Source organism: Talpa occidentalis, unplaced genomic scaffold (assembly GCF_014898055.3).
Source record: "Talpa occidentalis isolate TD23 unplaced genomic scaffold, MPIMG_talOcc4v2.1 talOcc4.5, whole genome shotgun sequence".
NCBI classification, from domain to species: Eukaryota; Metazoa; Chordata; class Mammalia; order Eulipotyphla; family Talpidae; genus Talpa; species Talpa occidentalis.
The window spans coordinates 23,339,880-23,361,502 of NW_023604861.1; the positions used below are offsets into that span (position 1 = coordinate 23,339,880).

General features: G+C 37.3%; 1 protein-coding gene across 1 annotated transcript in view; it reads left to right on the plus strand.

The window, feature by feature from the left end:
• The window catches only part of TBC1D4 (TBC1 domain family member 4), a 162,507-nt gene extending 143,253 nt beyond the window's left edge, over positions 1-19,254 (plus strand). Inside the window, 7 exon segments of the mRNA XM_054701776.1 lie at positions 1,860-2,018; positions 3,691-3,849; positions 6,188-6,432; positions 10,229-10,388; positions 12,899-13,068; positions 15,440-15,616; positions 16,835-19,254. Of these exon segments, the coding sequence (XP_054557751.1) occupies positions 1,860-2,018; positions 3,691-3,849; positions 6,188-6,432; positions 10,229-10,388; positions 12,899-13,068; positions 15,440-15,616; positions 16,835-17,068 (1,304 nt within the window). The 3' untranslated portion in view covers positions 17,069-19,254.
• Positions 19,255-21,623: the final 2,369 nt, after the last annotated feature.

Here is a 21,623-nt window from a genome sequence, read left to right on the forward strand (position 1 = left end):
TCAGGTTTATTTATCATGGTTCTTGGGCTTTTGCCAGAATGGTATAGTATTTCTCAACTACGTGTGTTAAGACAGGAAAGGAAACATTTTAACATAAAGGACTATATGTGTATTCTGAAATCAGCTGTACTATATAAACTCACAAGATAAGAAAGAAGGTAATGTTTATATGATCAGAAAATCTTATCCATTCTATATTTCTGTACTGAAGTAACAAAAACAAAATATACTTTAACCCATTAAATTCTAACCAATGGGTAATCATTTCTGGATGCTCCATACTCTTGTCTAGCTTTCCAGTTGAAGGCAGACATTAACTGCTCTTTGCGTTTTAATCCTCAGGGCCTGTGACTGGCACATAAGAGGTGCTTATTATTTATTTTTTTAAATATTGATTTGTTTATGCATACAAGAACTGGGGTACAGGCCAGAGGTGTGTGTGGGGTGGGGGGTGGTGAAAGGATTCACCAGAGACAGAGTGGGTAACAGAAAGGGCAGTTTGACTGAAATCCACTCCTGAGGGGAGCAGCAGATGATTCAGGAGAGGTCTGTTGTGCCATGTGGGTAGCTCCCTGGCCAGGAATAGAACTCATGCTGTAGTTACGTCTTAACCCCTGCACCACCAGGGAGGCCTGCTTATTATTATTTAAATGAATAATCATCTAGAGCAGTTTGGAGAAGAAAAAAATCTGAGGAAATACTATGCTTTTTCCATTCTGAAAAATCATTGGTAAATTTATATGTAGGACTATATTTATTATTACTTTTAATGAACCCACTCCTTTAAAAAAATTATTTATCTATCATGTAGATTTAAAGCAATTATTGAGAAGCAAAGCTCAATGGTATTAGAAAGCCATCTAGTGGTATCCAAGAGGAATTTTTTTTTTTGTACGCCTTCTCTTTTGATTATGTGTGGGCTTTTAGAGATTTTTACTGCCCTACTGAAATAGCAGTCTCTAATATGATAAATTAATTCTTTTGAAATGGCTTCTGAACACATTAAGTAAAGAGTAATACTCCTTCTGCTATTGTTTTTGTGCTGTCGAGGACTTTGGATGCATGACAAAGATTTGTGTTGCAGAAGGTAAGGCGGCTTAGCAGGACCTTGAGCTTGCATGAATACACATTACTCCTAGAAGATCCTGTCCAAAGCAGACCTAACAAAAAGAGAATGAATACATGAGGGGAGCAGCGGATGAGTCAGGAGAGGTCTTTTGGAATCAATTATTCAAGATGAAAACCAAGTCAAGAGACTGGTTGCTTTTGTAGACATTCCTTCTAATTGCTCTGGGCTTAAAAACTTCCAGTTTTTAAATAAAAATAAATATTAACTTCAGCAAAATGAATTTTCCTCTTTAAGGTGATTAAAAAGGAAACAGGAACATAAAACCTAGTACCTTTAAGGGCAGTGTTGATAATACTGGAAATAGTTATAAAAATGTATCAACTCCTGGTCATATATTTTCTGAATCAAGGTTAGCATGAGGCATTACTTTCTCATAAATATCATTTATAAAGTACTGATATCTTGAAAATAATGCAAGCTGTGATTTCCTAGACTATCACCTTTGTCAAAGAGTTGAATTTTATAGCACAGTAAATATGCTTTTTTTTATGCTTAGCAAAGTTACCATCTGAAAGTATAAAGCCTCCTTATGAAGTTTATTCCTGATATTTTCTTTCTTGAAGTGACTCAAAATTTGAGAAACGTATACATGCCCTCACATTTATTTTTTTAAGAAAAAATTTGTAGTCGACTCCTAGAAGTCATTTGTTATGGTTTTACAAGAAATTATTTAAAATACTATGTTTTTAAAATGTATCAGTCATATATGAATTCTCTCTTTTTTTTTTAGCAAGCAGAGATGAACTGCAGTCTAGAAAAGTTAAGTTGGACTATGAAGAAGTTGGTGTATGCCAGAAGGAGATTTTAATTACCTGGGATAAGAAATTGCTGAACTGCAGAGCTAAAATCAGATGTGACATGGAAGATATTTATACCTGCCTTAAAGAAGGTATTATGGATCATCTCAATAATCTTTTAAGAAAAACTCGAGAGATTTTTTGATTTGTGCAGCTTGGGCTTAAATTTGTCTTTATGCTTTTCCTGTGAAAAAGGGACAGTAATTTGTTTCTGCCTGTAGTTAGTGATCTGGTTGGTAAGGACATGGTGTTAATGATGAAGATATTGTCCTTAAGAGAAAGATACCTTTTCTACATACAGACTTTCCTACTGACTTCATCCTATTATTTTCAGCTCTGTGCTGACCTGGGTGGAGCATATGCCTTGATACAGCTCTTTAGTTATGTCTGTAGAAACAATTCAGACTTGTGAACTTGACACCTTCCCATATTTCTTCATAAATGTTTATTTACATATGTATATTATATGTATGTGTGTAGTCAACTATGTGTATGTTTATACATACAGATTTGTATTCTTATTAATCAGTTAATCAGTTTTCCTCCCTTTTATATATTCCTCTGTTTATTTTGGGAGAATTGCTTTTATTTATTCATTTTATTACATTGGTGCTTTGCCATGTAAATTTTATGTTAAATTTAAAATGAAAACTATCTGAATATTTTAGGTGCAATTTTTGTGACCCAGATTAAATATACTAAAGTGAGTATAAACAGGTATAAAATAAAAAACAAAAAATACCCAAAACAACCTGATGACTACTTTAAAAATGTATCAAAATGTGTAAAACTGTGACATAGCTCCATTTACGTTGAGAAATTTTGTAAGATGCTAACTTATAAGCCTCATATTCTTTTTTTTTAAAAGATTCATTTATTTATTTATACAAGCACTGGGTACAGTCAGAAGTGCGGGAGGGTGGGAGAATTCACCAGAGCCAGAGTGAGTTGCAGAACAGGCAGACTGATGAAGTACACTGCTGAGGGGAGCAGCGGGCACGGCAGGGGAGGCTCTGTGCCATGTGGGACTCTCGCCGGAGGCCAGGGATTGAACTGGCGCTGCAGAAGCTGTGGGCAGCTTCGCAACCCAGCTCTCAACCAGTGCGCCACCAGGGAGGCCCTCATATTCTTTTTTACTTGAAGATTCAGAATCCTAAAGATTCTCACTGAATTCATTACTTGGGGAAAAAATGGTGGTTTTAATAGGATGTGAGTGAGATATAGATCACATTGTTCTTTGGTAGGACTTTTAAGGGTTTTTTTATCCTCCCCTTTTTTGTAGGATACAGTTTAAATTTCTGAGCGCTGTGCCAGAAGCTCTCCGTGATCTTCCCTTCCTCCATCTCATTTTGTGCCTCTTCCTATCTTATATCACACAGTCCCCCATTGTAGCTCCTGGTACAGTCCAGGCTGTTTTTGCGTGGAATGTTCAGGCCCTGCCTACATGTCTCCTTCCTATCTTTCTCCCTCTCCCAGCTCCCTCCTTTTCCATCCTGTTTTCATCTCACTCCCTCATGTCATAGCAGGTGCTCAATTAGTGTTAGCTGCTGTGGCTATATCGTTATTATTGTCATTTTTATAGCAGGGTTTTCGTGGGCAAGACATCAGCAGCTGCAGGACTGAACTTGAGGGCCTAGGGTGCATGAGGGACAGTGTGGCTGCTTATTCTGAAGCGTGCCATAGCTAATCAAGTGTGACCTAGCAACCTCATTCAAGAGTTCAAGATCTTGGTAGTTTGATTGTTTTTTTATCTCTTGATTATAGGTGTTCCTAAAAGTCGAAGAGGAGAAATCTGGCAGTTCCTAGCTTTACAATATCGTCTGCGGCACAGATTGCCTAATAAACAGCAGCCTCCTGACACATCTTATAAAGAGCTTTTGAAGCAGCTCACCGCCCAGCAGCATGCTATTCTTGTGGATTTAGGTATATTTGTCATATTGATTATTATTTACAAACATAACAGATTTTTTTCATTGAGTTTTTTATTTGCTTTGTGGTATTGAAAGGATTTGTTAATCTATGCAGAACTACCGACTGTCCTTTCCTGAGGGCAAGTGGCTTTGTATCTGCTGAGTGAACCACGGAGCTTGTAAAGTATCAAGCAAAACTCATCCCAGAACATGCCCTCTGAAAAGGGAGTCATCTTCTGTTTGAATCATTCCAAAGGTCATATTATTGGGTGCTCTCAATTCCTATTTTTTGAACAGCTGACTTTTGTTTGGGGTAGATAATTATTATCTAAATCCACACTGATTTTAAAATAGGTCAGACTAGCCTAAAGGGATATCAGAGAGTTTAACAAAGGTCTACTCATTATTCCTAGACATATTGCTGAAAATAAACCTTTAGATATGTCACTTTAAAAAGCAACACGGTAAATGATTATGTTGTGGAAATCACAAGTGCATCCCATTAAATGAAAGAAGCATGAGCTTCTATAATGTTATGTGAATAGATACTTGTAACATGGGGAGGATTTCCAGGCCAGCATCATTTTAATTTTTTTTACAGTAGTAATGCCAATTTTTATCAGTGAAAGCTACCTTTTAAAGACTGGATCTAAAAAAAAAAAAAATAAAAACTGGATTTCAAAGAACACATGGAAAGGAAAAATAGTATTAAAAGAGTAAAAATTATAACAACTGTAGTTTTTCTCTAAATTAACATGTCATGTGTATTACTATTTTAAACTGTAAATTACTCAGTTCAGTATTATAAATTGACAAGTGACTCTTCTATATCCCTACAAGTTTATATGTTTAAGGTTGCTATACATATAGCATTTGCACCCATTTGTGAAAACAAGGAATGGCCTTATAGTTGGTATCAACTTATTTAGTGCATATAAAACTCATTCACCCATACCTACTTTTGACCTCTGTTTCTTTTGGATGACACACTTTTGATGGGAAAGAGCCCAATGCAGTTAATATTTTTTTGAGCCAAATAGAATTGAAAGGAGAATTTTACAGAGAAACTGAAAACTTCAGTTCTTGTCCTATTTCTAGCACTGAAATGTGATTTTAGGTAAACTATTTTGCTCTGAGTCTCAAACCTCTCTTTTAAAACTTGTATGTTGAATTAGGCATTCTCTATGCATCCCTTCACACCTATATTCTGTGATTGGCAATGGCTGATGAGATTAGGATTGGGCTGGGCAAGAGGCCCTAATAAAGAGCAGATGACAGGGAAATATTGGTCAGGAGAAAAGGGAGTTAGAACTAACTTAGATAGACAGTATATTTACAGCAAAAATTTGAAGTGAGGAAATAAAACGGCATTTTAAAAATTGATTATTTTACTCTACTTATTTGACTCCATTTATGTTTTCTTGGCATTTTCTTGTTACTTGCTTCTGTCTTCCCCCTACTAATGCTGCAGAATTAAGTGTGACCAGTTCCTGGAAAATACCACTTTTTGGCAAATGGGTGGAAAGTATTTAAAATTCCAGCACTCTTGCAAGTTCTTAGTGACCTGACAAATCATTTCACAAGGAAGCCAATGTCCCATTTCATTTTCGTGGCACATGGAAAGCCCTGTGCCCATGTGCAGCTTCCATGGTGCAGTGGATTTGTTTCAGTACTTGCACCAGCTTCAGAGACCCAGGACTGACTTTGGCCTTGGTATTTTTAAACTCAGAGGTGAATTTTAGAAAAAATTGATTTGAAATTAGCTTGATCCTTTACTTTGCTTGTCCTTTGTGGGTATTGGGAAAAAAAGAAGAGATAGTTTAAGAAACATAAAAAAAATATTTAAAACAAGGAATTTCCTGAATGATAGGCTGAATGTAAAACAAAGCAACCCCCAAAGTTTCTCTAGAAACTTTTTCTTATAAATTTATTTGTGTACTACAGAGATTTCCTTTCAAATAATATGATTCCTCTTACAGAATTCTGATTTCAGATGGAGGGTGTCTTTATGTGAACATAGAAAGTGCCTTGATTTATAGTCAGAATCAATTGTATGTTATATTCTCCTGGGCTCTCTGCTGGATATGTCCTTGACTTGCTTGTGCGATATTATTTTTCTAGAAAGAAGTTCTGTTTAGCATTAAATGTCCCCCTGTTATAGATCTGGAGATAGCTGATGGTCTGGGAGGTAGAACTTGCTAGAGTGACTTTTCGTTAGAAGGGTACTCTAAGCAACTTGCGCTGGTATAGCAAAAAGTGCTTTATTCCTGGGAGTTACTGAAGTTCAGTCTCACTCTGGTGGGCCAGACCTCAGGACATCTCAGAAATTCAGCTTTTCTTTTCCTCTGCAGGAAGGACATTTCCGACTCACCCTTACTTCTCAGCACAGCTTGGGGCGGGGCAGCTGTCCCTCTTTAACCTCTTGAAAGCCTATTCTTTACTGGACAAAGAAGTGGGTTACTGTCAGGGGATCAGCTTCGTGGCCGGAGTCCTACTGTTGCACATGAGTGAGGAGCAAGCCTTTGAGATGCTGAAATTCCTCATGTACGATCTCGGCTTCCGCAAGCAGTACAGACCCGACATGATGTCCCTACAGGTGAGACCTGAGTTCTCTACCAGGAACTCAGAGAGTGGTTACCAGAAATACAGTTGATTTCAAGAAATGTGAACCCCTTCTAGCTTGGGTAAATACAAGGCTATGTTTTAGTTCCTTGCTTTATAAACCTCTAAGTGTATAACATCTCTAGGCAGAATAATTTACCCATAAATTTCATGAAGTGAATAAACAGTTCTAGAAAGGGGATCTCTAGCCCCTAAACCTGTGAATTACATGGAGAAAGTATTGAATTAATCATCTTTAGTCACTTTTCCTCAACTCGTCAGCAAAAAAGATTGACCGATCTTTTGTTCAAAATCTGAAAATATGATAACGTCTTTCTTCTTTTACTTTGAGTGCACAGATACCAGCTGTCTATGTCATGGTTCTTGGTCTTACCATGTCTCTCCTCTTTTAATGTCAGAGAGGTGCTTGGAGAGGAGAGTTCCCAGTCAGGCATAGTTTCTGCTTCTCTGAGCAAACTAGGAAAAAGCACCTTAAAGAGTTTTTAGTTATTTAAATGAGATTTTTGCTGCCACTGCTTTCTTCAGTCTTTTGTAAATCCCTTATTTTCACTTTTCTCCTCTCTAATTTAATTACATTTTCTTTGCTGTATTGGATTCTAGCAAGCGGTTTCTACTTTATCTGTAGACACACTGTCTCAAACAATCACAACCTTGCAGTTTAAAGCTTTTGGTAGGAAACATGTAAAGGAAGACTAAAAAGAGAATGTCAGGGCTTACTCCTTTGACATGAATTAGGAATAGCGCCTTGCCCATAATATTATGCTCTAAAAAAGGAACAAAATATCTTTTAAGATATGTCCTTTTTTCTGGTTTCCTAAAATCAGTATTCACATGTAATATTTTGGTTACAAGTGTATAGGCAAAAATGGACTGTGATTTCTCCTTGTGAATATTTTAGTAAATTTTTTTTCTTGAGAGGCTGAGTGGAAAGAAAGTAGTCCATTTTTCTTTATTCAAGATGAAATTTTCACAAGGGAGATAGAACTTCACTCTCCATGTTGGGCTTTCATATGAAGTGTGTTCATGTGAATATTTAAATGTCATGATTTGAATGTTACTTGATGTCTCTTCACAGGCCTGTTAACATCCCGCAAATCAAATAATGCCTATAGAATTTTTCAATTTTTTATTTCTAAGAAGTTTTCCTATATTTTATGTTGGATAGGAAGCTCTGGTATTCTTGTAAGGAACTAAATAGCTCTGATTTCCAAAAATAGCAGTTTGATAGCTATCATTAGAATTTCAAAGAAAGGAGACTACCTCTGAGTTATAGTTGGTTTTGGTCTACAAATGGATCCAGCTTATCATTTTAAAAATACAGTGTTCAATTCCATCTAAAATTTTCTCATCAATTTGATTTTGTAAAAACTCACATAATAAACTAGATCCAGACATTAATTATTATTATTATTATTATTATTAAGAACAGGGAACAGGCCAGAGGTGTGGGTGGTGAGAGGATTCACCAGAGACAGAGCAGGAAACAGAACAGGCAGATTGACTGAAATACCCTGCTGAGAGTAGTAGCAGGCAAGTCAGGAGAGGTCTGCCGCACCATGTGGGTAGCTCCCTGGCCTGCCAGGGATCGAACTTAGCTGTAGAGGCTGCAGGCAGCTTCACAGAGCTGCACCCAACCCCTTGCACCACCAGGGAGGTCCCAGACATTAATTTAATATGACCTGCAATTACTAAGAAGTATTTATGTCTAGAATTATGAAAATGAAATGTTTGAAAATATTTGGTAGCAGGTTTCTTATTGGTCATAGGGCTCCCCTTATGGTAAGAGAGTAGATCTTTTTGCTCTCTAAGGTGAAATAGAACACTTTACTACTTTCTAGGGCAGGGAGTTTTTATGTAATCACTGTAACTTTCACAAGTGGAAACAGCAGGGGACTTGACAATCACTTGCTAGTATTTCTGATCCCCGTGTTGCTGTCTGAGCCTGATGCTGCAGGCTCTCTGCCTCATACTTTATCTGTAAAAGGAGGGTTGAGGCCTCTTTGAACTAAGTCTCATCTTGTCTTGTGTCTGTTTTCTGTGTTGGTGTGAAAGCATTGTCTTTTCACCTCAAATTATTTCACCTCCACATTTCTTATATCTCTCCCCCAGGCTGCTTCTCTCTCTCTCTAGGTCTCCCCTCTAATTCTGCCTCCTCCATCTGAAGATTGTCATGTTATCTGAAGAGAGAATGAAATGAATTATTTATTCTTAGTGAATGGCATTTTAATATTAAATCTCTTTTTATGGAAGACCAAGTAATTGTGTTTTTCTTTGATTTTTTTCAAAAGAAACTTCATATAAATATACCTTAGTGGAACATTCATTCTCAACCCCTAGTTTAGAATGTAGAAAAAAAAGAACTATTACTTCTCTGTAACCATCACAAGAACAAAATATTTTTGATGATCTACTTTTTTATTCTGCTAATTAGACTTCTTTGACTTTCATGCAACTAATATCTCATTCTTTTATTGATACAGCCCTGATTAGTTTCTGCTTAGTTTCTAAATTGTAAATGGCCTAAGGGAATTGGTTTTTTTTTTTTTCCAAAATGAATTACTGAGATAACAATCTTGTTTTTTTAAATCTTTATGTTTGACTACAGCTAAACTTTTTATTTCAGAGATAGGACTTCCTGTGGGTCTTTAGTTCTTTCTTTTTAGAACCTTATTTTCCAAAGATAGATATTAAGGTTATGGTCAAACAAATAATTTATTGTATTTATTTACAGTGCTTTTTCATTTATTTCCAAAGGGGTTGGAGGTATTTAGTTTTGTGCCCAGGAAATGACAGTTGTCAAATTCAGGGTTGTTTTTTTTTTCCATATGCTTTTATAGAACTACTTAAGGATGCTATTTTAATGATTTCTTCTGGTGAAAGAAGTTCTGCTAGATTTAATAAGATGTTGTATACATTTCACACAAAGATGTTAAGTCGATATAACTAATCAAGGAATCACCACTCGACCTGTTACTGTGCAAATAAAAATTTAATTCTTTTCCACAATGTGTCCCACAAATGTGTTTATTATTTGCTCTGCTTTATCTGTGCTTATTACAGACACAAGGGTTTAAAAGATACTGCATGCTGTCTTTATAATTTTCTTTGAAGGACGGTCAACTTCAGTAGCCAAGTGAAATAATACTTTTATTTTAATACTAGGTATATTCGGAAATGACTGTCTTTTGCTTTAATCCTCTGTATCATGGAAACTGGGTCAGGCTGGAATACTGTGGGTGTTAGGAACCACACGTCAACATTTTGGCTTGATAACACTAAATCTTTCAGTGTCCTGTCCACTCAGAGCGGCTGGCGGGACTGAGCTTTAGTTCCCTCATCAATCGGGTGCTGCAGATAGTAGTAAGCTCTACTTCGGAACTGAACATGGTGGATTTCTTTAGAATGGATGCTTTTCTGAATTGGCCTGAAAGTAGAAAAAGAGTCCCAAGCCAGGACAGTTCTGATTGAATTCCAAAAGGAATGCTTTAGGAAAAGTATTGTTTCCATCAATTTACATGATCCAAAACACACACGAGACATTTGCTCAGCAGACACAGATGCGGTTTTGGTGACTTACTTTAAGAGCTCAGTTTGGTGAACTTGTGCTTTGACATCAACTTGAACAGGTAATAAAAATACTGCTTTCACTTTTTACTGAATATAGGTGAAGTTGTTATATTAGTGTAATAAAATTAAAATGATTGTATTTTATGCACAGTCAGAATATTAAATTCATACTATTTTATTTTTCTGCTCTAAATTCACTTCAGATTCAAATGTATCAGCTGTCCCGGCTTCTTCACGACTATCACAGAGAGCTCTACAATCATCTTGAAGAAAATGAAATCAGCCCCAGTCTCTATGCTGCCCCCTGGTTCCTCACATTGTTTGCCTCTCAGTTTCCACTAGGATTTGTAGCCCGAGTGTTTGGTAAGCGATGCCTCTGATTAAATGAGCAGTGTATTGATTCCAAGGAATATACTTCTTACCAAAGGACTCATTATTTACGTGTTGCCTTGAACAGCAAATTGCTATCAAATTTAACAAATGTGCTTGGCTCTATTCTGAGAGTAACTCGAAACCATATTGGTCTTAAGAAAAGTTGAGGGCCTCCTTAGTGGTGCACGGGGTTAAGACGCAACCTATGAAGCTTGTGGCAGCCACTGCAGCACAAGTTCGATCCCCGGCCAGGGAGCTACCCACATGGTGCAGCAGACCTCTCCTGTCTCGCTGCTGCTTCCCTCAGCAGTGTATTTCAGTCAATTCACCTGTTCTGTTCCCCCCTGTCTCTGGTGAATCTTCTCACCCTCCCACATATCTGACCTGTACCCCAGTTCTTGAATGCATGAATAAATAAAAATCTTTAAAAAAAAAAAAAGAAATCAGGGCCTCCCTGGTGGCGCAGCGGTTGAGCGCTGGGTTGCAAAGCTGCCTGCGGCCTCTGTAGCACCAGTTCAATCCCCGGCTGCTCCCCGGCCACCGGAGGAGGGTCCCACATGGCACGCAGACCTCTCCTGCCACCCGCTGCTCCCCTCAGCAGTGTACTTCGGTCCTTCTGCCTGCTCTGCTCCCCGCTCTGGCTCTGGTGAATTCTCTCACCCTCCTGTGCTTCTGACTGTACCCAGTGCTTGTATAAATAAATAAAGATAAATCTTTAAAATAAAATAAAAAAAAAAAACAAAGAAATCAGAAGGGAAAATGTAGTTTGAAAAAATGTCAGTTTGAAGGTGCATATGTATATATACACCAGATTACAACATGTCTTTTTAATAGGAGGCTGTATTTTTAAAAGCAAACACTATATTAGCAATAATAGCATCAGCAGACAAAATGCAGCCCAAGAGCAAAACCAGGATGCACGAATCAAACGTACACCAGCTTTCTCTTGCCTTTTGAATATTGATGATGGCTTTTCTTCAGTGAAGTTCTCTCTGGAGCTGGTCCCTATTAATGGGTCTTCTATAAATTCTTTCATTTATTTTTTGTTTATTACCAGTGCTTTGCTTTTCTTTCTCAAAGAATAGTCTATCAAATTGAAATGGTGTTTCAGGACATTGCTGTTTGATCTGCCCTTGGAAACTTTATATCAGAGCTCAAAAGCCAGTCTCCCCAGGAGCCTCATTTTTGTTATGAGTGGTGGATGATGCTACCAGCTCAACAATAGTTGCTCTGTCTTTTTTTTTGAATTTGGTAAAGATTAGAGACTGTCAAGAAAGGGAAAAATGCATGAACAAAAAGAATAACATGTTGAAGTAACAGTTCCTCTCTTCTTATGAGACACTTTATTACTGGTTTCCAAATGACAAAGATTGAGAGACGCTTTCACCCAAAAGTATTTGGTACTTTTCAAAGTCTTGCATGTTTGTATTTGTTAGGAAACAGAGTTCAGAGAAAAGTATTTTATTTTCTCTTTTTTTTCTGATTCAGATTATGTATTGATTTGACTTTTAAAGTTTTTTATTTCCTTCTCTGATACAGGTTTAATTACATGTTAAATAGTTCAGTACTTTTTATTATGGTGATAGTAGGCAATATTATTTAATAGTACAATATTAAATAATATCATATTGATATGATATTTATTAAATAATAAATCATGTTAATATAATAAGCAATAAATAATAGTTAGTGTTTTTAATATTGTAATAATAGGAATACAAAAGCAAATCAACATAAGCAATTAGTACTACTTAGTACTGTTTAAATAATATTAATTGGTTATGTTGATTTGCGTTCCCGTTGTGATGAAAAATCTATGAGTTGAATGAATATCTTTGAGATTTACCTAACCTCTGTTATATTTGCTACTAAAATTATAATGACAGACATACAGATATATAATTTTACCTTTTTACCCTGGCTTTATTTGAGATTCATAAGTAGGTAAGGGAAATATTCAAACATCAGCTTATTTGTTTCAGTCGTATTAATTTAAGCTCTGGATGGTTTGGACAAGTTTCCTTTTGCAAAATATTCTGCTCCCACTGCAGTAATTTTTTTTTTTTTTTATAGAGGCATGTTTATTTATTTATTTGTTTGTTTGTTTGTTTGGTTTTTTTGTTTATACATGCACTGGGTACAGTCAGAAGCGCGGGAGGGTGAGAGAATTCACCAGAGCCAGAGCGGGGAGCAGAGCAGGCAGAAGGACCGAAGTACACTGCTGAGGGGAGCAGCGGGCGGCAGGAGAGGTCTGCGCGCCATGTGGGACCCTCCTCCCGTGGCCGGGGAGCAGCTGGGGATTGAACCGGCGTCGCAGAGGCTGCGGGCAGGTTCACAACCCAGCGCTCAACCGCTGCGCCACCAGGGAGGCCCCCACTGCAGTAATTTAAAACAACAGTGAAAATCCACATCAAGAAAAACCCCTTATCACAAAAAGCATACTTTTTACAATAGTAGATGTATAATTTTGATCATGAAAATTATATTCTCTCTTTTTTCAGATATTATTTTCCTTCAGGGAACTGAAGTTATATTTAAGGTTGCACTCAGCCTACTGAGTAGCCAAGAGACACTCATTATGGAATGTGAAAACTTTGAAAACATTGTTGAATTTCTTAAAAACACACTGCCTGATATGAATACATCTGAAATGGAAAAAATTATCACACAGGTATGATTTCTATGGTAATAGGAAGATATAATGTTATCTAGCAATTTCTCTATTAATTATATACTAAGTGTTTTTGCTTGTCCAGTTTTTTTTTTTAGTTTTGAAATTTTGATCAGATACATTTTATCTGAAATTTCTATATTGTGATGTCATGATCTGTGGCCCATGCATAGGAAAAGTGGTTCAGTGCTGCATAAGGACCTTTTTAGCAATCCTGGTACACTGCATTTTGGGAGAGTTATTAGATCATGTATATTTTGGTTGCAAAATACCCTTGAACATTAGCTAATCCTCCCAATGGGCCCTCCCTTTGGCCATCCCCAGCCAGAAGCAGTAGGAAAGGAAGTGTGGAGAATGCACACTTCTGTGCCTCCCAGGTAGGGAAAAATGGATAAGGGCAGAGAATGGGTCTGGGAAATAAATGGAGAGTAGTCAGTTCACCAAACATCTAGTCCCAGGCTCTTCATAGAGACCAGGTAAGTGGTAGCTATATATTGATGCTGATCAGATGACAGGTACAAGCTTAACATAGATAGTGGATAAGGCAGTCATGCTTTAGGAGTATTGATACAATTTGCCATGTTCCCAGAGACACCTGGGATAGCAGATAAAAGAGTTTAGACAAGAGAAAGAGAGTTTGAAATCTTGTTCTGGTTCCTTGCAGAACACTAACTATGTGATTTTGGGCAAAATACACCTGAGTTTCAATTTCCTCCCTTACAAAACTGAAATAATAATGATCCTATTAATTTTTGCATAATGCTTTTAGGAGCACATGCAGCCAATTAAGTTGAAAAATTTGTATACTGCAGTTCACACTGTATCATGAACATACATGATCACATATAAAATTTTATTACATAGAATCTAAATCACAAGCATATTATTCTATAATACCTTGTAAATATGTATGGTAGTTTATATTATTAAAATGTTCTGTAAGCTGATAAATGTAGATTTTACTTGCATATTTATTGGCTGGCAGGTAGTCAGAAGTTATGCTTTTAAAATGAGGTAGTATCTGACTTGAAATCAGATCACTTCTAAAACAAATGAGGGAGTTGCATGGCTTTTGAGATTATTGCTAGAATCAGTGAATAGAATTTGTAGGCTGTTAGTTTTGGCCTTGATATTAGAGAGAATTTTATAACAATTAGAAGTGATTAACTATGAAATAAACTGCTGATATTAGAGGAAACATTGATGATGTTTATTTATGGTCACTGTAAAAAATGCAAATAATATAGAAAGAAACAAAGAAGAAAATAAAAATAATTACAAACCTCAACACCTTGGGGTTTAAAACCTGTTAAACTTCCTTTTACACATCTCTGCTTACATACACACATATACACATATGTATAATTTTACATCAGTGAAATCATGCTATGCATGCCATTTTATAAGCTGACATTTTATTAATATATGTAAAGTATTAGACATTTTCCATGCCATTAAATATAGATTCATGCCATAGTTTTAATGGTTGCATAATAGTCCATTTGTACACATACTCACTAGATAGTTATATAGACATACCCATCAAAAATTGATGCTTATTTGAGAGGAATGACCAGGTTGTCTAGAAATTTCATTTAACTTATTTTACAGTTACTATAAAATTTGAATATCTCAACTAGTAGAAAGGAAAGTTATATTTCTTGTCACCCTAAAGGTTGTTTTTAGTGTTGATACCACTACTTGAATGACAGCCACTGCCTCCCTTTAGACAAAGAAGGGTTATGCAAAATGTCTAACAAAATGTCTTCCTATTTCATGGTGAAATGCAATGATGGGAGCCCCAATTAAGCCTTACAGCTCTCTGTAAGAACATAGGGTATGTGGTTATGAATATTCTCTGTGTGGTAGAGTAAATGACTCCTAAGAGACTCCCATGGATTAACAAATATTATAAATAAAGTAAACATTAATTAAAAGACCCTTCTGTCCCATTGACAAGTAATTAGAAGTGCTTCTGGCCCTATCTTTGTAGAAATAACTTAAGCAATTTTGCTTACTAATAAGCAAAGATTATCTCCAACACAGGTATGAATTGCTTAATGACTAATGTTATTTATCTAGTATACTGCATTTTGGGAGAGTTATTAGATCATGTATATTTTGCTTGCAAAATACCCATGAACATTACCTTATTTGGATGCCTTGGCCTCATCATGAGATGTTTCAATTATGTAGAAATAATCTATTTGTCCTTATATTGATGGTCCTACCTATTATTCTTCCCTTCTGGTGTGTCATCCAATTTCTCATTACTAATTATTTGGAAATCTATAGGAAGTTGACCAGACACACATGGTCTCTTGATATATATACTGAAAGGCAGACTAACATATGGTGCCTTCCATGGCAGGTGTTTGAGATGGATATTTCTAAACAGTTACATGCCTATGAGGTGGAATATCATGTTCTACAAGATGAACTTCAGGAATCTTCATATGCCTGTGAGGACAGTGAACCTTTGGAGAAACTGGAGAGGGCCAATAGCCATTTGAAAAGACAAAACATGGACCTCCTGGAAAAATTACAGGTAAAGAAAGAAAAATTTGGCTTGCAGTGCACTTGAATGCCTTCTGCCTGCAACTGGCCCACAGGGGAATGATGGGGGATGTGATGTGGATTAAACCACTGCTGACAAAGAGCCTGTGTATCAGACTACTTTGTGGGCTGCCCAGGCACATAGGAATTTAAATATCACTTGCAAGAGTAGTATGCATTCATAATGTAGTTAAATAGCAATGCAAGGCAGAATCTGGTTAAGTACTTATTGGGTCTTACACAAAATTAGTTAAGTTCACGGGAGGAGGGGCTGAATGGGATGTGAGCTGGACTCTAAAGGGTTGCTGAAAGAAAGGAGAGAGGAATCAGGGAGTTAGTGAAATAAAGAGGACATGGCAGGCTTGCAGAGTAAGCTTAGCATCAGTTTAAGGTTTAAGCTGGGGGGAAGATGGGATTAATCTGATGAAGGCAACATGGTAGATAATGTTCAGTATCAAACAGAAGAGATGACTTAATCCTATTAAAAGAGAAATCTTTCAAAGTTTTTAAGCTGTGCTTTAGAAAAAATCAACCTGGAAATGTTGAGGACAAATTAGAATGGGGAGAGAAGTTTGGGAGAACAGCAAGAAATCATTTGCAGAAAACTGATTGGGGATGATAAAATTGTCTAGAGTAAAAGTCAAAGAAATGGAGAGGAAAGGTGACTTTTTTTTTAAAGATTTATTTTATTTATGCATACAAGAGCTGGGGTACAGGCCAGAGGTGTGGGGGGTGAGAGGACTCACCAGAGACACAGTGGGGAACAGAGCAGGTGGACTGACTGAAATACACTGCTGAGGGGAGCAGCGGGTGAGCCAGGGGAGGTCTGCTGCACCATGTGGGTAGCTCCCTGGCCAGGGATTGAATTCACGCTGCAGTGGCTGGTGATAGCTTGGTAGTGCTGTGTCTTTAACCCCTGCACCACCAGGGAGGCTCCAGTTCCCATTTTCCACCGGGGATCCCCAGTCAGATACGATGACTTAACAATACATTTTTGGTGTATTCGGTAAAATGAGATGTACTTTATTAATTCCATATTTCTATTTTTGAGAAACCTAAAAATCTCTAGTTCATGAAGCACTTCAGAGTGTTTGCCTCCCTTACCATTATACTAAGCAATATGATGATGGCCTGAAATATGGAAGGTTTGGCTGCTGGTCTAATAAAGAACTTTTTGATTTGGAAGAGTTTGTCTTCTTTCTCTAAACAGATAGCTCATGCTAAAATCCAGAACTTGGAATCAAACCTGGAAAATCTTTTGACCAGAGAGACCAAAATGAAGTCTTTAATTCGAACCCTGGAACAAGAGAAAATGGCTTATCAAAAGACAGTGGAGCAAATCCGGAAGCTGCTGCCAGCGGATGCTCTGGCCAATTGTGAATCGCTGCTGAGAGACCTCAACTGCAATCCTAACAACAAAGCCAAGACAGGAAACAAGCCATAACCCAAGAAGTGCCCTCTCAGCGAAGTGTGCTTTTAGAACACTGCACAAATAAGGGTCTGCGTCCTGCTGGCCCCGCCCTGGACCCCCGGAGCTGACAGAGACACCCTCGCCTGGTGCTGAGCTGAGTCTTTGACGTGGACTCGCTCTCCTTAGAGTCTGCCCATCCTAAGCCATTGCACCTATGCAGACTGGTTTTTGTGGTGATGGTGTTAGTTGACTATGTACATACATGTAAACGACATGAAGAGTTCATGCTTTCCGATAAGGAATAGATGTATATTTAGAGCATTTTTTAATCAGTACTTCATGAAGTATGTATGCCATGAAGGGAAGTTAACGAGAAATTTTCCTGGGATACATGTGAAATCATTTTATCTTTGTAGTGAAACAAAGCTAAAGCATCTTTGTATATTGAAATATACTTGAAAAAAATGAATGTATTTTTTTTTCTCCAAAGAGCAGCATGTTTCACTCATTGGTGGAGAGAGAGAAACTATGCGCATCCATCGAAAAACCTACTGACATTGGACACATGAGGAAAATGACTGATTGCCAGTCTCTGGCCTCTGGGTTTTTCAGGAAAATAGGGGTTTCCTTCTCCCACCCGCTTTGTGCCAAGTAGCATTGGTGTCTATATGCATCATGAGTCTGGTTAGGCACCGCTTTGGATATGCGTGACTGACGGCAGGTCTGACTACCCGCCCAGCTCAAGGTGAAAGAGAATGTTGCTAATTTTCTAGCAGACTAGACCAGCCTTATTACTCAAACTAAAAATATCAGGCCTCAAAAATTTAATTTAGATCCTGAATTGTCTAGTTCAAACTTGTACCTTTTTAATTACTCCCATATTTGTGAGCAGACTCTACTTGGTGCCATTTTTTGGTAACAAGGATTTGCCGCTTTCCCCCAAATGTAGGAGATCTGACTTAGTTTTTGCTACCTTCAATGAAATTATGATTGGTTTTTTGAAGGTGATACGCTGTCTTAAGTACTCTTTTTTTTTTTTTGCTTGCCGTTTGACAGAAAATGTATGTCAACCCATGTGAAAATTTATGAGAACTGTGAAATGTTTAGGAACAAACTAGAAATCCATTGGGAAAGGAGAGTTGCACCAAGCCCTTCTAGAACCTGCGATTCTGAATTTGGACTCCTACTTTTTTCAGCCTACAGACAGCTTCGTAGAGGACATTTGTACATGCTGGGTGTATGAAAGGGAAGGAATTTTCAAAGTTCACACTCAATTCTCCATTTCAGAGATGGTTCTATGATTGTATCTCTGAAAGCTGGTGCAGCATTTTTTGCCTTTCCAAACAATATTTATTATCACTGCTTTGGCAGTACTCATGTTATCACAGATGGTTTATCTGGGATAATTTTCTTCAAAGGGAGTTTATTATAACAAGCTAAAATTCATTGTAGGCTAGAAGAGTAAAACTCTATAGAAACCTGGATGACAGACAGTAAGTATCTGCGAATCCCCTCTACACGGTTACTCAGTGCAATGCAATGACTCTGTTACGAGTCAGCATGCGTCCTAATCCAGGCAATTTCTTAAAAGAATATAAAGTCTTATTAATAAAGTTAATGTAATTCCTAGTTTCTAGGAAATGCCAATCCTAGGTATCCCATACATTTGGAGCCACCAACTGATTTATTTTTTCCTACAAGTAATATGATATCATCTTGTTACTCTCTGGTGGCAAAAATCAATGTGTATAATTACTGCGCAGGTAATTATGTGTGTGTGTTACCACACAAGTGGTAGCCAAGCAGTCTTCAAATTGGGGGCAAAACTTAGCTTGCTGTTCAGTTTAAGGTAAATTTTATTCTGGATGTTCCAAGTCAACATGAGGAGTAGTATGTGGAATTCAGAGAGTAAGGTGACTTGAAGACATTATTTCTTTTGAAAATGAATTTCTTTTTCATTTGTGATTTTTAAGGAACACCAGTTATGCTTTATGCATTGTTACATCTTCATCTGATAAATGTAATGTCTATTCATTTCCAATAAACACATTACTAGAGTTTTCTTGCCTGATTGGTTTTTGTCTCGAATAAGAGAAGAATCTCTTGGTTAAAGACTTTTACAAAAATCTGCATGGATTGGATTGTTGCTGCTTAGAATTGATTCATTGATAAATCTTTCTAAGAGGATTACAGACAATAAACTTAAGAAACATTTGTGAAGATACATTGTTGGCTACCAATTTTTAACTTCTTTTCAGTTGAACCTTTTGCTGATGAATATAAAAACCACACTGACGGATTTGTCAAGCACCGTTTTATTTTCTAGGCCCCCTTATAAATAGCAAGATGAAAATAATGTAAAATATTTTTCATTGGATTAGCTCTTAATTAAGAATTAAGAGCACTTGTTGGTAGATATATGAATATGATTATTACAACATATACCTTCAGCATATTCTCAAGTATGCTTTATAGTCCAGTAAAGGATACTGATCTTGTTAATTTTAGGACTGAATTTTTTTAACTGTTTTGCATGAAATGTAGTTGTTAAACTTTTGAGACATCAGTGGAAGCGTAAGTAGTTTTTCTGTCCATGTTTACACACCCATTTATCCCATGTCACCTAAGTATTTTTGCATCATGCTGGATTAAGAACAGGCAATCTGTCATTTGACGTATTTAGTCAGATGATGTATTAACCATGATCTGTTAGCTGTGATATATTGAGAAACACACTATCTATATGGTGGGAAGTTTTAACTTTGAGTCTTGGTTCCATCATTTCTATTTATTCATTGAATGAATGAATGTAACCTGGAGAGGGACACAATCAGATTTGCTCCAACCTGTTTTATACATTTAAACAGAAAGTAGGGGTAGGGAGACAAGAGTTAGTTGAGTGAGATAAAAATCTAAGTCAAAATTAAAATGGTAAAAACCCGATCGAGGGCAGTGACCTTTGGGAAATTGAGTCATCTTTGATGTCTTTGTCTCTGATATAGTCACCGAAAGATGTTACCTTCAACTTCAAAATATTTGCTGAGTTTCCCCATCGCTACTGCAGTATCTCAATGAGACAGGCAGGTACTAGGATAGAGGAAATTTGCTAGAAATGATGGAAAAAATAGAAGAGAGGTTAAGTGGGAGCTTTTTGAGTGAAATGCTGGCAGCTTTCTAACCTAATCTTCCTCAGTCCCCCATGACATTGAGAACAATCCATTTCTTGGTGCTCCGCATTGTGGAACCAGATTTGCTTTGTTACAAACTCTACTTCAAGGTGTGTGACATCATAGGGCATGAAGAAGGGGATTCACTCAAATATGGGTTACCTTAGGCAGAGGGACCTGACCTGTTCACTTAAAAATGGTTGAGATAGTATGTTTTAAATTATGTGTCTCTTACCAGTCTTTAAAATTCAGAATCCCTGCTTTTAATTTGTTTTTTTTTTTTAGGATTTATTTTTATTTATTTATACAAGCACTGGGTACAGTCAGAAGCGCGGGAGGGTGAGAGAATTCGCCAGAGCGGGGAGCAGAGCAGGCAGAAGGACCGAAGTACACTGCTGAGGGGAGCAGCGGGTGGCAGGAGAGGTCTGCGCGCCATGTGGGACCCTCCTCCGGTGGCCGGGGAGCAGCCGGGAATCGAACCGGGCTGCAGAGGCTGCGGGCAGCTTCGCAACCCAGCGCTCAACTGCTGCGCCACCAGGGAGGCCCCCTGCTTTTAATTTGAATAGAGAAACAGAACTGTTACAGAGAGTTGGTTGTATCCATATAGGAAACTCTTTTCCTTTTGTAAAACTGAAATTCTGTACCTACTAAGCAACAATAATACTCCCCCTCCTCCCAGTCATGGGCAACTACCATACTACTTCTGTCTGCATGAATTTGACAGCTCTAGTTACTCATAGTGGAGGAATTGTATAGTATTTGTCATTTTGTGACTATTTTACTTAGTGTGATTTTCTCAAGGTCATCCATGTTGTGGTATATGTCAGAATTTTATTCTTTTTCATACTGCTTCAAATGTATATACCACATTTTGTTTACCCATTCATCTGTCAATGGACACTTGGGTTGCTTCCTCCTTTTGGCTATTGTGAATAATGCTGCTATGAACACAGGTGTACAAAGATCCCTTTGGGATTCTGATTTTAAACATCAGTCTCAGGAGCTTGGTTTAGTGAGTCTGCCCATGAGAAATGAATTTGTGGTCTGTGTGCTGATGAAACCAAATTATGAAGCCTTCAAGTCTCCAAATTTCAATAAAATCACCAAAGTAAATGACAACTTAGAATTTTTTTTTATTACTACTATGTGGGAAAAAACTCAAGATTAAATCCAGGTCTGATGCTGGGCCAACTGATTTTCTTAATACTGCTGCTTTTGAAAACACAGGAGAAAAACATTTTCCTAAGAACTACTCAAACCCAGTTAACAGTTAAGTTTTCTTTTGCAAAGTGAAATTCTTATGTGGTTTGATATTATTTCCCTTCTCAAAATGGGTTAGTTTATACATGCAATTTGCAGCAACGTGGATGGTGCTGGAAGGGATCATGCTCAGCGAAATAAGCCAGAAAGAAAAAGAAAAA